Raw genomic sequence first — 13,236 nt, 5'->3', positions numbered from 1 at the left:
TTACTGCCATGTAGACTCAGACTGCTGCCATCATGGCTATAGATGCCAGTGCTCAAAGGGGCTCTCAAGCTCACACAGCAGTCTGTCCTCCAGCAGATTATTAGGATTAATGAGGGCTGCCCCCCCCCCCACCCCGGGGAGCAGCAATGGCTCTGTGGATTCTGTTGTCTCTCTCTAGATGGCATCATTTGTCCTCCCACCCCTGCCACTCTACAGTCCCCTTGATATTGCCTCTCAGCCCGCCAGATCAGACTGCCGCTCTTCCTGCCTATCTGGTGCAGTCCGAAGCCGGGCCTTCTAGGCCCAGAGCTGCTCGAGGGTGTCCTGCAAGACCATCTGCAGTCTGCTCCACTGAAAGTCAGGAGCCTTCCAGCAGCCATGGTGCAACTACTGGGGTAGTACTGCGTAGGAGCAATAGTCAGGCAAAGGCAGCCACAAGGCATGGAGTAAGGGAATGCACGAGGGTGATTAGTTGAGTTTTGTACGCAATATTGGATGGTTTGTTGGATAAAATTAGTTTGGATTGTTTCTTTTGTAGTGGCTTTTATTTCAGCATCGTGGCCAAGAGGACACTGTGATGGTCAGTTTGGTAAGGTGTGTGACTGGTGTACAATGGAGATTTGGGGTTGTGGTCAGTGGAACCATGGTCAAATGAGTTGATCGCAGACAGCCCAGCTGGAAAAGTGATATGCTGGTTTCTTCCTCCCTTCCTCCTGCTCGTCTTCTTCCTCCTGTTCTTGCTCCTGAGCTGCTCACCATATCCCTAGTGGCAAGGACTGTGCCCTCATGATTGCCAGGCTGTGGAGGCTACAGCAGACCACCATGAATTGGGACACATGCTCCAGCGAGTACTGGAGGGTTTCTCCTGAGAGGTCCTGGAAGCAGACCCATTGCTTCAGCATCCCAATGGTCTGCTCAATGATGTTTCATGTGGCAACATGGCTGTCTTTGTACACATGCTGACTATGTGTGGTTGGGTTGAGGAATGAAGTCATATACAGGTATAAAGCGGATGGCCCTTATGGCTCTGCAGCCCATCTGGATTGAGGTGTTGGCTCAAATACTGAGGCAACAGCAAACTGGCAGAGAATGAAAGCATCATGGCTGCTGTCAGGATAGTGGGCATTCAATAGCACGATGTACTGAGCATGGTCACACACCAACCGCACATTCAGGGAGTGGGAACGTTTGCAGTTGTGGTATGTCTCAGAATTGAGATGTGGCGCCCAAAAAGCCAGCTGTGTGTGCAGTTGATGGCACCCTGTACCATGGGGAAGCCCGCTATCCTGGCAAAGCCACATATGCTCTCCACCTGCTTCTTTCTGGTCAGAGAGAACACAATGAACTCCCCTCTCCTGGCAGAAGGGGCGTCGGTCACCTCTCTGATGCAGCAGTGGCAGGCGAACTGGGAGATGTTATAGATGTCGCCTGTTTCAGACTGGGAAGATCCCAACACAGAGAAATTCAGGGTCACGGTCACTTTCACAGCCACTGGCAGCACCGTCCCAGCCTTGTTCTAAGCCTGCAGGTCTGATTGCAAGAAATGGCACAGTTCTGTGAACATCCCCTTCGTAAAGCACAGATGATGCACACACTGCTCCTGACTTAGGTGGAGGTAAGAGAAGTGCTCCCCGAAGATCCTATATGGATTAGGCCTCCTACCAAGAGCCCTTCTCCCCCTCCTCCTCCCTCTGCGAGCAGCTTGTCCTCTTTTTTTTTTGCTGCTGCTGCTTCATCTCCCGCTCATGCTGCAGCCCAAGGGGAATTGCAACTGTTGCCCCCATGTCTCTGGGCACAAGTGATTTGACCAGAACCCTTGAAATCACAACCAAGGCCTTCTCCACATGCAGCCGCACTCCCTGCAGACTTCGCCAACTGTAATGTCATGCTCACGTGAAGTGCAGCAATTAGAAATACAGAATCCAAACTGAAGAGGTATAAAAATTGACTTTTCCTTTAACAAAAAGTGGACAATGTGCTGCAAAATGGGCAAAATTCTGGCAGATGGAGTATAATGTGGGAAAATGTGAAGTTGTTCGCTTTGGCAGGAAGAATAAAAAAGCAAAGTATTACTTAAACAGAGAACGACTGCAGAATTCCAAGGTGTAGCGGGATCTAGGTGTTCTAGTGCAGGAGTCACAAAAAGTTAGTAAGCAGGTACAGAAAGTAATAAAGAAGGTTAATGGAATGCCATCCTTTATTACGAGAGGAATTAAAAATAAAAGTAAGGATGTTATGCTTCAGTTATACAGGGCATCGGTGAGACCACATCTCGAATACTGTGGGCAGTTTTGGTCTCATTATTTAAGGAAGGATGTGAATGCATTGAAGGAGGTTCAGTGGAGGTTTACTAGATTGATACCTGGAATGAACAGGTTGTCTTATGAGGAAAGGTTGGACAGACTGGGCTTGTTTTCACTGGAGTTTGGAAGAGTGAGGGGAGACTTGATTGAGGTTTATAAAATCCTGAACGGTCTTGACAGGGTGGATGTGGAAAGGATGTTTCCTCTTGTGGGGGAGTCCAGAACTAGGGGGCACTGTTTTAAAATTAGGGGTCACCCTTTTAGGACAGAGATAAGGAGAATTTTTTTCTGTCAGAGGGTTGTGCGACTTTGGAACTCTGCCTCAGGTGATGGCGGAGGCGGGGTCATTAAATAATTTTAAGGGGGGGTAGATAGATTCTTGTTAGGAAAGGGAATCAAAGGTTATTGGGGTAGATGGGAGTGTGGAATTCGTGACACAAACAGATCAGCCATGATCTTATTGAATGGCAGAGCAGGCTTGAGGGGCCAAAATGGTCTACTTCTGCTCCTAATTCGTATGTTCGAAAAAATGGCCGCCAAAGGTCAAACGACCTGGCCCTAAAGTCATAGAGACATAGAGTTATACAGCACAGAAACAGGCCATTTGGCCCATCGTGTCTGTGCCGGCAATCAAGCACCTATTCTAGTCCCATTTTCCATCACTTGGCTCGGAGCCTTGTATGCTATGGCGTTTCAAGTGCTCATCTAAATACTTCTTAAATGTTGTGAGGGTTCCTACCTCTGCCACCTCTTCAGGCAGTGTGTTCCAGATTCCAACCAAAACAATTTTTCCTCAAATCCCCTCTAAACCTCCTGCACCTTACCTTAAATTTATGTCCCCTGGTTATTGATCCCTCCACAAAAGGAAAAAATTTCTTCCTATCTAACCTATCAATGCCCCTCATAATTTTGTATATCTCAATCATATCCCCCCTCAACCTTCTCTGCTCTAAGGAAAAGAACCCTAGCCTTTTCAGTCACTCTGTATATTCAAACTGTCTTACGGTCTGTTAAGGACAAAAGGATACTTTCCAAGCTAAGAGGTGTCACTTGCAGCCATCCTGAACCCATCAAGAGACATTTTTGAATTGAATGGGTTCTTCTGAAACAAAGAAGGTGTGAAGTAGCCACGTGCTGGTCCATTGTTGGTCACCACAGGGATGGGCTCTGCATCTCCCAACAGACGCCACATGTGAGATATTTTTGACCTGATAAAGTAGCTCTCTGGAGAGACAGGAAAAGATCAGAACAAACATCACAAAAGCCTGTCCAGCCAAGAGCTGTAAGAGACCCATAAAAAGCCAAAGAAGGAGCTCTGCTGTAAATTCTACACTTCAACTTGTTGCAGCAGAGACCAAAATGTGATCACCACCTCCAGTCTGAAGTCTCAATCACCAGAAAAATCTACAAACAACCCAGGCCTGCAACTTTAAAAGAGAAATTGACCTCCGAGAAAATTCAACAGGTTGAATACCGTGAACCACTGAAGGCACTGAATACTGCAAAGGCTATGGGTCCTGACAACATTCTGGCAATAGTACTGAAGACTTTTTTTGTTTTTATTTATTCATTCATGGGATGTGGGCATCACTGGCCAGGCCAGCATTTATTGCCCATCCCTAATTGCCCTTGAGAAGGTGGTGGTGAGCTGCCTTCTTGAACCACTGCAGTCCATTTGGGGTAGGTATACCCACAGTGCTGTTAGGAAGGGAGTTCCAGGATTTTGACCCAGCGACAGTGAAGGAACGGCAATATAGTTCCAAGTCAGGATGGTGTGTGACTTGGAGGGGAACTTGCAGGTGGTGGTGTTCCCATGTTTTTGCTGCCCTTGCCCTTGTGCTCCAGAACTAGCCACACCCCCAGCCAAGCTGTTCCAGTACAGCTACAACACTGCTATCTGCTCAGCAATGTGGAAAATTGCCCAAGTATGTCCTGTACACAAAAAGCAGGACAAGTCCAGCCCAGTCAAATACCACTCCATCAGTCTACTCTCAATCATCAGCAAAGTGATGGAAGGTGTTGTTGACAGTACTATCAAGCGGAACTTGCTCAGCAATAACCTGCTCACTGACGCTCAGTTTGGTTTCTGCCAGGGCCACTCAGCTCCTGACTTCATTACTACCTTTGTCCACACATGGACAAAAGAGCTGAACTCCAGAGGTGAGTTGAGAGTGATTGTCCTTGACATCAAGGCAGCATTTGACCGAGTATGGCATCATGGAGCCCTAGCAAAACTGGAGTCAAAGGGACTCGGGGGGAAACTCTCCGCTGGTTGGAGTCATGCCTAGCACAAAGGAAGATGGTTGTGGTTGGTGGAGGCCAATCATCTCAATCCCAGGACATCACTGCAGGAGTTCCTCAGGGTAGTGTCCTCAGCCCAACCATCTTCAGCTGCTTCATCAATGGCCTTCCCTCCATCACAAGGTCATAAGTGTGGATGTTCGCTGATGATTGCACAATGTCAGCACCATTCACTCCTCAAATAATGAAGCAGACTGTGTCCAGATGCAGCAAGACCTGGACAACACCCAGGCTTGGGCTGATAAGTGGCAAGTAACATTCATGCCACACAAGTACCAGACAATGACCATCTAAAACGACTGAGAATCTAACCATCTCCCCTTAATGTTCAATGGTATTACCATCGCTGAATCCCCTACTATCAAGATCCTGGGGCTTACCATTGACCAGAAACTGAACTGGAGTAGCCACATAAATACATTCACTCTCTTCACCACTGACGCACAGTGGCAGCAGTGTGTACCATCTACAAAATGCACTGCAGCAACGCAGCAAGGCTCCTTAGACAGCACCTTCCAAACCACGACTTCTACCACCTAGAAGGACAAGGGCAGTAGATACATGGGAACACCACCGCCTGCAAGTTCCCCTCCAAGTCACACAACATCCTGACTTGGAACTATATCATCGTTCTTTCACTGTCGCTGGGCCAAAATCCTGGAACTCCCTTCCGAACAGCACTGTGGGTGTACCCACAACCCAGGAACTGCAGTGGAGATGAAGATCATGAAGATAGCTCACCACCACCTTCTCAAGGGCAATTAGGGATGGGCAATAAATGCTGGCCTGGCCAGCGATGCCCACATCCCATGAATGATTAAAAAAAACCCTGAACACCTACCTCACTTCAAACCACTTACCTTTTTCCTCTCTATCGCTCACTTCGTGTGTGTGTGTGTGTGCGGTTGTGACCATTTCGGGAATGAATATTGTTCAATAAATAGTTAACCTTCTGGTTTAAACCTACAAGAAAACCTGCCGCTGTCTGTTTATTTGACAGAGAAAACAGAAGGGGTTAAAACTCTAGTAACAAAAACGCTTGCTGCGGTCAGTTGGGAGATGAACAGTGGGAACCACCCACACCCTTCACCACCTGGCTTTAACGGTAACCAACTCTGTAAACCACAGAGCACTTCTGCTAACTCAAAGAGTGTCAGTAGAGATTAATCAACTAACCTGCCAGTTTTGATGATCCTTTAAATAGCGCTGGTGGGCAGGTCCTTCCTGCTGCTGAACGCAGGTTCAGCTGTGTAAGGTTAATAGAGGCCATTAGCTGGAGCAGTGACGTCAAAAAAGATAGTGCGGCATCAAATCGGCGTTACACACTGATTGACGTCATGATCGTCACCTCAGAGCTAACGCCCTCACCAAAGTAGCGCGTGGCAGGTCGCACTGGAAGTGTGCCTGCGACATGGTCATCATTTTGATACTAAAACGGCACTCAACTCAAAAACTAGGGGTGCGATGGAGCCCAATTTTTTGGCAAGGATAAATAAGGGAAACAACTATTTTATAACAACTATTTATACCCACACACTTTCGTTTCATTCTTTTCTCTCAGACACATGCATAGATTTTTTAATCTATGCATTATAGATTAATCTGGGCATTATATTAATGTCGGGTTAAAGCAAAGGCAATGGAATAATCATGCAGAGTCAAAAATCATAGAGTCACATATTTATCAATGATCTAATAAATTAGCTGAGACAGTGCTTCACATGACTATAAGTCATATTTTAAGAAAAAAGAGAAGACAGAATGATTAGTGAGTAGCTTTTAAATCTATTCACAATCTATTTAAAGTGGGCCCTTGTCATATTTCTTATTTTGCAAATAGCTGTACTGTATTTTTTTTAAATTTCATTCACATCCACTTTCTCCCTGCATGCATCTTGCTGGGTTACATTCTTAAACAGCTCACAATGGGAGGCAGGCAGCTTGTCATGGGCATCTGACAGAAGGCACGCAATGTGTTTTCCCTTCCCGGTGGGGAGATACTACACAATGAGAATTCCAATGTTGGAAATTAAGCAGCGTTGGAGAGAAATTTCACCTTTGTTCTTCCTGCCCGTGGTCCTACAAAGGAGCTCGTTGCGAACAGCCACATTCTTGAAGCTCAGACCTTCCGACCATTGTTCCTCATGTCTTTGGAATTGCAAGAAGCTCCTCCTTCTCAGCCATCAATGCAGGAAAGAGCTGTAAGATGTGATTGGCATATTTAGGGCAGCTGAAGGCTCTGGGGAGTCACTTAATGAGAACAACTGGCACAGTCAGAGCTCATTATTACAATCTCTGGCAGTCATCCTGTCACTGATTGAGTTTATTTGATGACTGAAATGATGCTTCCAGCAAGAACCAAGGGAAGAAATTGGGGTGTGAGAAAAGCTAATAAATATTGTGCTGATGAATTTAATCACTCTGGGTGCGAAGTTTACCTTTTTGTTGAAGTGCTGACGTGCTAATGCTTACCTCTTCCTTCCTGCAGGTGTAAGCCCCGGTTATTGGTGCTGGCAGACAGCGATGAGGAATCTTCAAGTGCTGGATCTTCAGATGAAGAGGAAATGCCTTCAGCAGAGCCACAAGGAACTATTGGAGACAAACTCGGTCCACCTGGTGCAGAGGGGTAAATTGGCATTTTCTTCATTATCTGGTATTCTGTGCAGGACCAGTGTCAATGTATCACATGGAGCTGGCAGGTAGTCTTCACCCAGCGTATTTCACATTTTTGTGCAATTTTTTTCAAAAAAAGACATCAATTATAACTTTAAAAAGCTAGAGTGGTTTCGTTCTAACATAGCTATTTTCTAGCGACTCAGACCTGTCTAAAGACCATTACAACCACAACCCATTTATGGTAGATTTTATTTAGATTTTCAAATTCTGTTATAATCACGGACACTTAAAGCATTACATGTTATGCAGCAGTGGGGAAAAGATCAGCTAACCTAATAACAGCAGTAATAGCCTGTAAAGCCTTAAAAATAACAAATAAAAGGACATGCATTATTGACTGTGTATATTGTTAATGAGAACATATTCAAGACATAATACACCCTTGTGGTTAAAATGATTATGTAAGAAGTTTCAGCCTCACCCTTGTGAACCTCTCAACTGTGTTATAACTTGCTGATCTTTTCTTCCACCTGTCCAGTGTTCCCGATTTTCACCAGTATGAAATACAGCTGTGAGCGTACAGAGCACTCCACTTTATATAGGCACCGTGTTAGCTAGAATATCTAATTCATTCTTTTGACTTTGCAGTTGAATAGAACGGCTTGATAATGGGAACAATTTGCTTATCATGAGGCTTCTCATTGAATAGCTAATGGCAGCCAGACAGCAAGATCTCATTCTGTTTTCATTCATTCGACGTGCATTATTGTTGCTGGGAAGGGATGTCACACAGAGCAGGCCACAGCTTGATTTGACCTGAAGGAGGATTAATGTTGTTGGGGGAGGTTTGGGGGAGCAGCCCACGAGAGACTAAAAGAGACCCCCAGAAAAACCTCACGTCACTTGTAAAACAAAACTTCCTTTTTCTTTCAGGTTTGCTGCAGGAAGCAGCACCAGCAGAAAGATTCTTAGATTTGTGGATAAGATTGCCAAATCAAAATACTTTCAAAAAGCCACAGAGAATGAGTTCATCAAGAAGAAAATAGAGGAAGTGTCGAACACTCCACTACTGCTGACAGTAGAGGTTCAGGAGCTAGTGGGAGTGCTGGCTGTCAACATTCCACCGCCTCCTACTGACCGAATATGGTATGTCCCATACTGTTGCTTCAAAGTGAACTGTTCCAATGCGCACTGGTCCATGGAAGGGAGCAGAGTCTTTGTTCAACAAAATGATAACTCACGCACAGTGGCACATTGGTTAGCACCACAGCCTCACAGCTCCAGTGACCTGGGTTCAGTTCTGGGTACTGCCTGTGAGGAGTTTGCAAGTTCTCCCTGTGACTGTGTGGGTTTCCACTGGGTGCTCCGGTTTCCTCCCACAGCCAAAGACTTACAGGTTGGTAGGTAAATTGCTCCTCGTGTCAGTAGGTGGTAGGAGAATTGAGGGAAGGTGGGGATGTGAGAGGGAAATGGGATTAATGAAGGGTTAGTATAAATGGTTGGTTGATGGTCGACACAGACTCGGTGGGCCGAAGGGCCTGTTTCAGTGCTGTATCTCTCTATGAATAACAGTCAGTTATACTTGGCAACTGGCTTAGCTTACTAGAATTAATACAAAGACATTTGCTGATTGCTTTAGATGTAAAGATATGGGCTAGTACTAGGTCAGGATGGAGATGACACTGGCTGGAGCATGTACATATATCAAAATCAGCAGTGTGAGCTAGTTGGGTTGATGGCATTTTCTCATTCTTTTATTTAGAGGTACAGCACTGAAACAGGCCCTTCAGCCCACTGAGTCTGTGCCAACCATCAACCACCTATTTAAACTAATCCTACATTAATCCCTTTACCCTCTCATGTCCCACCTTTCCTCAATTCTCCTACCACCTACCTATACTAGGGGCAATTTATAATGGCCAATTTACCTATCAACCTGCAAGTCTTTGGCTGTGGGAGGAAACCGGAGCACCCGGTGAAAACCCACACGGTCACAGGGAGAACTTGCAAACTCCACACAGGCAGTACCCAGAACCGAACCCGGGTCGCTGGAGCTGTGAGGCTGTGGTGCTAACCACTGCGCCGCCCTTATCTTCTATGATAAACGTGATGTAAGAATTATTTTTGTGCTGAAGCAATTATTTGATGCTGTTCTCAGTACACCACCTAACAGGAATAAATATTCCACCATGTTATTTTTATGTGGAACTTGTGAAGCGGGTCATCTAGTCAGATGACAAGATAATTAACTCATGAGTTACAGGGCTTTCAGCATCATGAAAGAGCACCAACCCTCTGGCCAGTTCATGGTTTAAATCTTCAAAACGCCAAACCTCTGATCTTTTTCAGCCATAATGGTGACATTTTAATCCTTTTCGGTCCTGCATACATCACACATCATTCAGATCTCATTGCTTCCTGTTAGTCTCCTGTCTTTACTATTGAGGTCTGATTTTTGCATGTACTTTGATAAAATTTCATGAATCTCCTTTCTCATGTCTTCTTGCCCTACGAACAATTTTCAGCTTTTCTCTCCTATTGATTACACGAGGCCTGTGCATCCATGTTGTTCTCTTTGTTCAAGAAGGTGAAATGGTAAAATTATAAGCATTTTCATGGGAGTCTTCATTGTCACTCCTTTCCTGACTGTTTGATTGGGTTTGTGAGGAGCCACACATGAACTAGTTTTCTCCTCCCCTAAAAATAATGGACTCAGCAATTAGAGGAAGCCTTGAGTCAATCATGTCTAGAATTTATACCTCTGACTCCCAGTCTAAGGCCAACAGCTAAAGGCTTGAAGCCAATAAGCCCACTCTTCTCAATCTCCTTGATTTGCAGATGTTTTCAAAATTTGCTTTCACCTTTAGCATGGATGCACAACGTGTCTTTTGAATTCAAAATAGTGCAAACACAATTTGTACCATTCAATATGTATGAGGCAGAAACAAACCAAAAATATATTTTATTCACAATTTATTATATATTTAAGGAAAAGCCAAATCAATTCTCAAACATTATGCTGTTCTGTTGTAGCAGAGATGTATAAACTGACAGTAGAGTGATGCTTTAAAATTAATTTGCTGACTGACATCAAGAAACCCTCTTGAAGAGCGATTGGTGCAAAATTCGATAACTCGAAAACAAGTGTGGGGATCAAAATGAGCAAATTAATCCACGCTTGTTGCTTCTGATTGCAGGCAGCAAGTAAACTTCTTGTTGCCTGCTGATTTAAATGATTGCTGCATGCAGCCAGAGCTAAGTGCACTGCTGAGTGGCTACATGCCTCAGCAGGGGGAGCAAAATAATGAGAGGCTAGCAGCACGTAAAGTGAGCCTGCACTACTTAAAGCAAGGCTGCACCAGTTAAAGCAAGCCTGCACTACTTAAAGCAAGCCTGCACCAGTTAAAGCGAGCCTGCACTACTTAAAGCAAGGCTGCACCAGTTAAAGCAAGCCTGCACTACTTAAAACGAGCCTGCACCAGTTAAAGTTAGTCTGCACTTCCTAAAGACGAGGTGCATTCAGGCTGCAGCAGGTAGTGGAACTGATTGCAGAAGAGAGCATGAGCTGGAAGAGCATTGAATGATGGAACAACATGGCAAAGGGCAGGCTCCAAGATTTTTCAATGCTGCACTGGAGGCTTGGGTCGAGGAGCTGCAGAGGAGGAGAAATGTCATCTATCTGCAGGGAACCAGGAGGCCCCTCAGATACACTGTTAGAAGGCAATGGGAGCAGTGAGTTGTGTCAGTCAATGCCAGGAGTCTAGCTGTGAGGGCCTGAATGCAGTGATATCACATGAGTGGTCAAAGTCAGTAAATGCATCTTTAAATGCCATATCCCATCAATTATCCCACTAGCCTCACACACTGCTCAATGCACCACACCTCCACCACTCACCTACCAACAAGCTTTATCATTCACAACTCAAACCTGACATTCATAGTCTCACCACACCCTCACGCACTTAGCACTGCTGCTAGCCTCATCCTCATATCTCACAGCTTGCACACACTGTCAGCTATTCGACCACATCACCCAACCATATTATACCACACTCACTGACACATAAAAGAAAATCTGTTCCCATTAGTTGATGGTACAAGGATTAGGGGAGCAGGTGTAAGCTTTTGGGCAAGAGATGCAGGGGAGAGGTGAGGAAGAACTTTTTTCCACAGTGAGTGGTAATGACCTGGAACTCACTGCCTATGAGGATGGTGGAAGCGGAGATAATGAATGATTTCAAAAGGAAATTGGACGGGTACTTGAGTGAAATAAACTTACAGGGCTATGGGATATAGCCGGGGAATGGGACTGCTTGGATTGTTCTGCAGAGGGCCGAATGGCCTCCTTCTGTGCTGTTATAACTCTATGACTTCCCTCACTCTTGCAGGACGTGGTGGCACACAACCAGTAGCAGCAGTTAACTAGAGAGGGACAGGCTTGCCTGCATGTTCTCGTCCCCATGGAGGAGACAGTGCTCACAATTATTGGAGCGGCAATGACCAAGACTGTGGCCACCGGCAGCGCTGGAACGATTGAAGATGAAAGTGTGCCAATACCTAATCCTCCTTCTCACATCCATCTTCCCCCTCATCTCACAACCTCTGCTGATTTACAAGCTGCACATGATATGAGCATGGATCTTTTGCTTTTCTTTCACTTACCCTTGTGACTTTCTCCTTTCAGATCCCAAGAACTGCAACCTGGCCAGGAAGTGGAGGAAGAGATGGGGGTGGAAGAGCAGGAAAGCAGTGATGAGAAGGAAGCACCATCACTCACTCTTACACTCATAGTTACCAGCTCAGATACTGACACTTGGTACTTTAGAGTGTAGCCTAGAGGTGGGCTCTGCATGTGGTGAGATACTGGGTACGAATAGTAGCAGCCAGGGCAGGGTACAAGGGTAGCACAGGTGTCAGCTCGCCCAAGGATCCAACCATGATGCAGCGTCTGATGGCTGTTGTCTCAGCTTCCGTTGCAGCACCAACAGAACCCACACAATGGCTGGCTGCTGCAGAGGAAGCTAAGACTGAAGTCATGCAAGCTCAGCTTGCTTCCATCATAGTTGTGGATACCGGGGTTCAAAGAGACTTGCAGAGTGAGCCTGCAGTCCAGCAATTTTCCTCCAACACATTGCTAGGGTCGCTGAGGGACCACCCCAGGGGACTGGCAGCAGCTCCGTGCAACTCAAACCTGCTGTCCTCTCTCTGGATGACAACATTCCTCCACCCACCACTGTGACTCCGCCAGTGTCCTTGCTATTGCCTGTCAGTCAGTCAGCCCAGACTGCTACCAAACATGTCAAGGTGGTGCAGTCTGAAGCGGGGCGTTCAGGGCCAGCGCTGCTCAAGGATGTCCTGAAAGGCCATGTGCAGATCCCCCCACTGAAAGTCAGCAGCCTTCCACCAGCTGTAACCACTGGGATAGTACTGCATAAGGGCACTAGGACAGGCAAAGGTACATGAAGACATGAATTAGGGGAATGTACAAGGGTGATTAGTTGAAGGGTGATTTGTATGGAATATTGGATGGTTTGATTTATAAAATTCGTTTTGTGGTGGCTTTTATTTCACCATTGTGGTTAAGAGGATGTTGCGTTTGTCAGTGACAGAGGGAAGGTAAAATGTGATGCTGCTGGTGAATGGGGAATTGAGGTTGTGTTCACTGGTACCGCAGTCAGATGAGCCGATCGTGGGCAGCCCGACCAGAAAGAGGATATATTGATTGCTTCCTCTTGCTCCTCCTTCCCTTCCTGTGCCTCCTCCTCCTCTGCCTCCTTCTCCTCAACTGCTCGCTGTACAGCTGGTGGCAAGAGCTGTACCCTCACGATGGCGAGGTTGTGCGGGATGCAGCAAACCATGATGCATCATGACACGCGTTTTAGAGAGTACCGCAGGGCTTCTCCAGAGTGGTGCAGGCTGCAGAAACATTGCTTAAGCATCTTAATGGTCTGCTCAACGACATTAAGTGTGACAGCATGGCTTTCATTATATGCATTCTGCCCATGAGTGCATGAAG

General features: G+C 46.0%; 1 protein-coding gene across 1 annotated transcript in view; it reads left to right on the top strand.

Moving 5' to 3' along the window:
* The window catches only part of tex2l (testis expressed 2, like), an 89,143-nt gene that overhangs the window by 63,300 nt on the left and 12,607 nt on the right, over positions 1-13,236 (top strand). The window contains exons 8-9 of the mRNA XM_068056809.1: positions 7,093-7,230; positions 8,154-8,366. Coding sequence (XP_067912910.1) covers positions 7,093-7,230; positions 8,154-8,366 — 351 coding nt within the window. The remainder of the gene's footprint in view (positions 1-7,092; positions 7,231-8,153; positions 8,367-13,236) is intronic.

Source organism: Heterodontus francisci, chromosome 24 (genome assembly GCF_036365525.1).
Source record: "Heterodontus francisci isolate sHetFra1 chromosome 24, sHetFra1.hap1, whole genome shotgun sequence".
Lineage (NCBI taxonomy): Eukaryota > Metazoa > Chordata > Chondrichthyes > Heterodontiformes > Heterodontidae > Heterodontus > Heterodontus francisci.
This window is presented reverse-complemented; position numbering and strand designations above follow the sequence as displayed.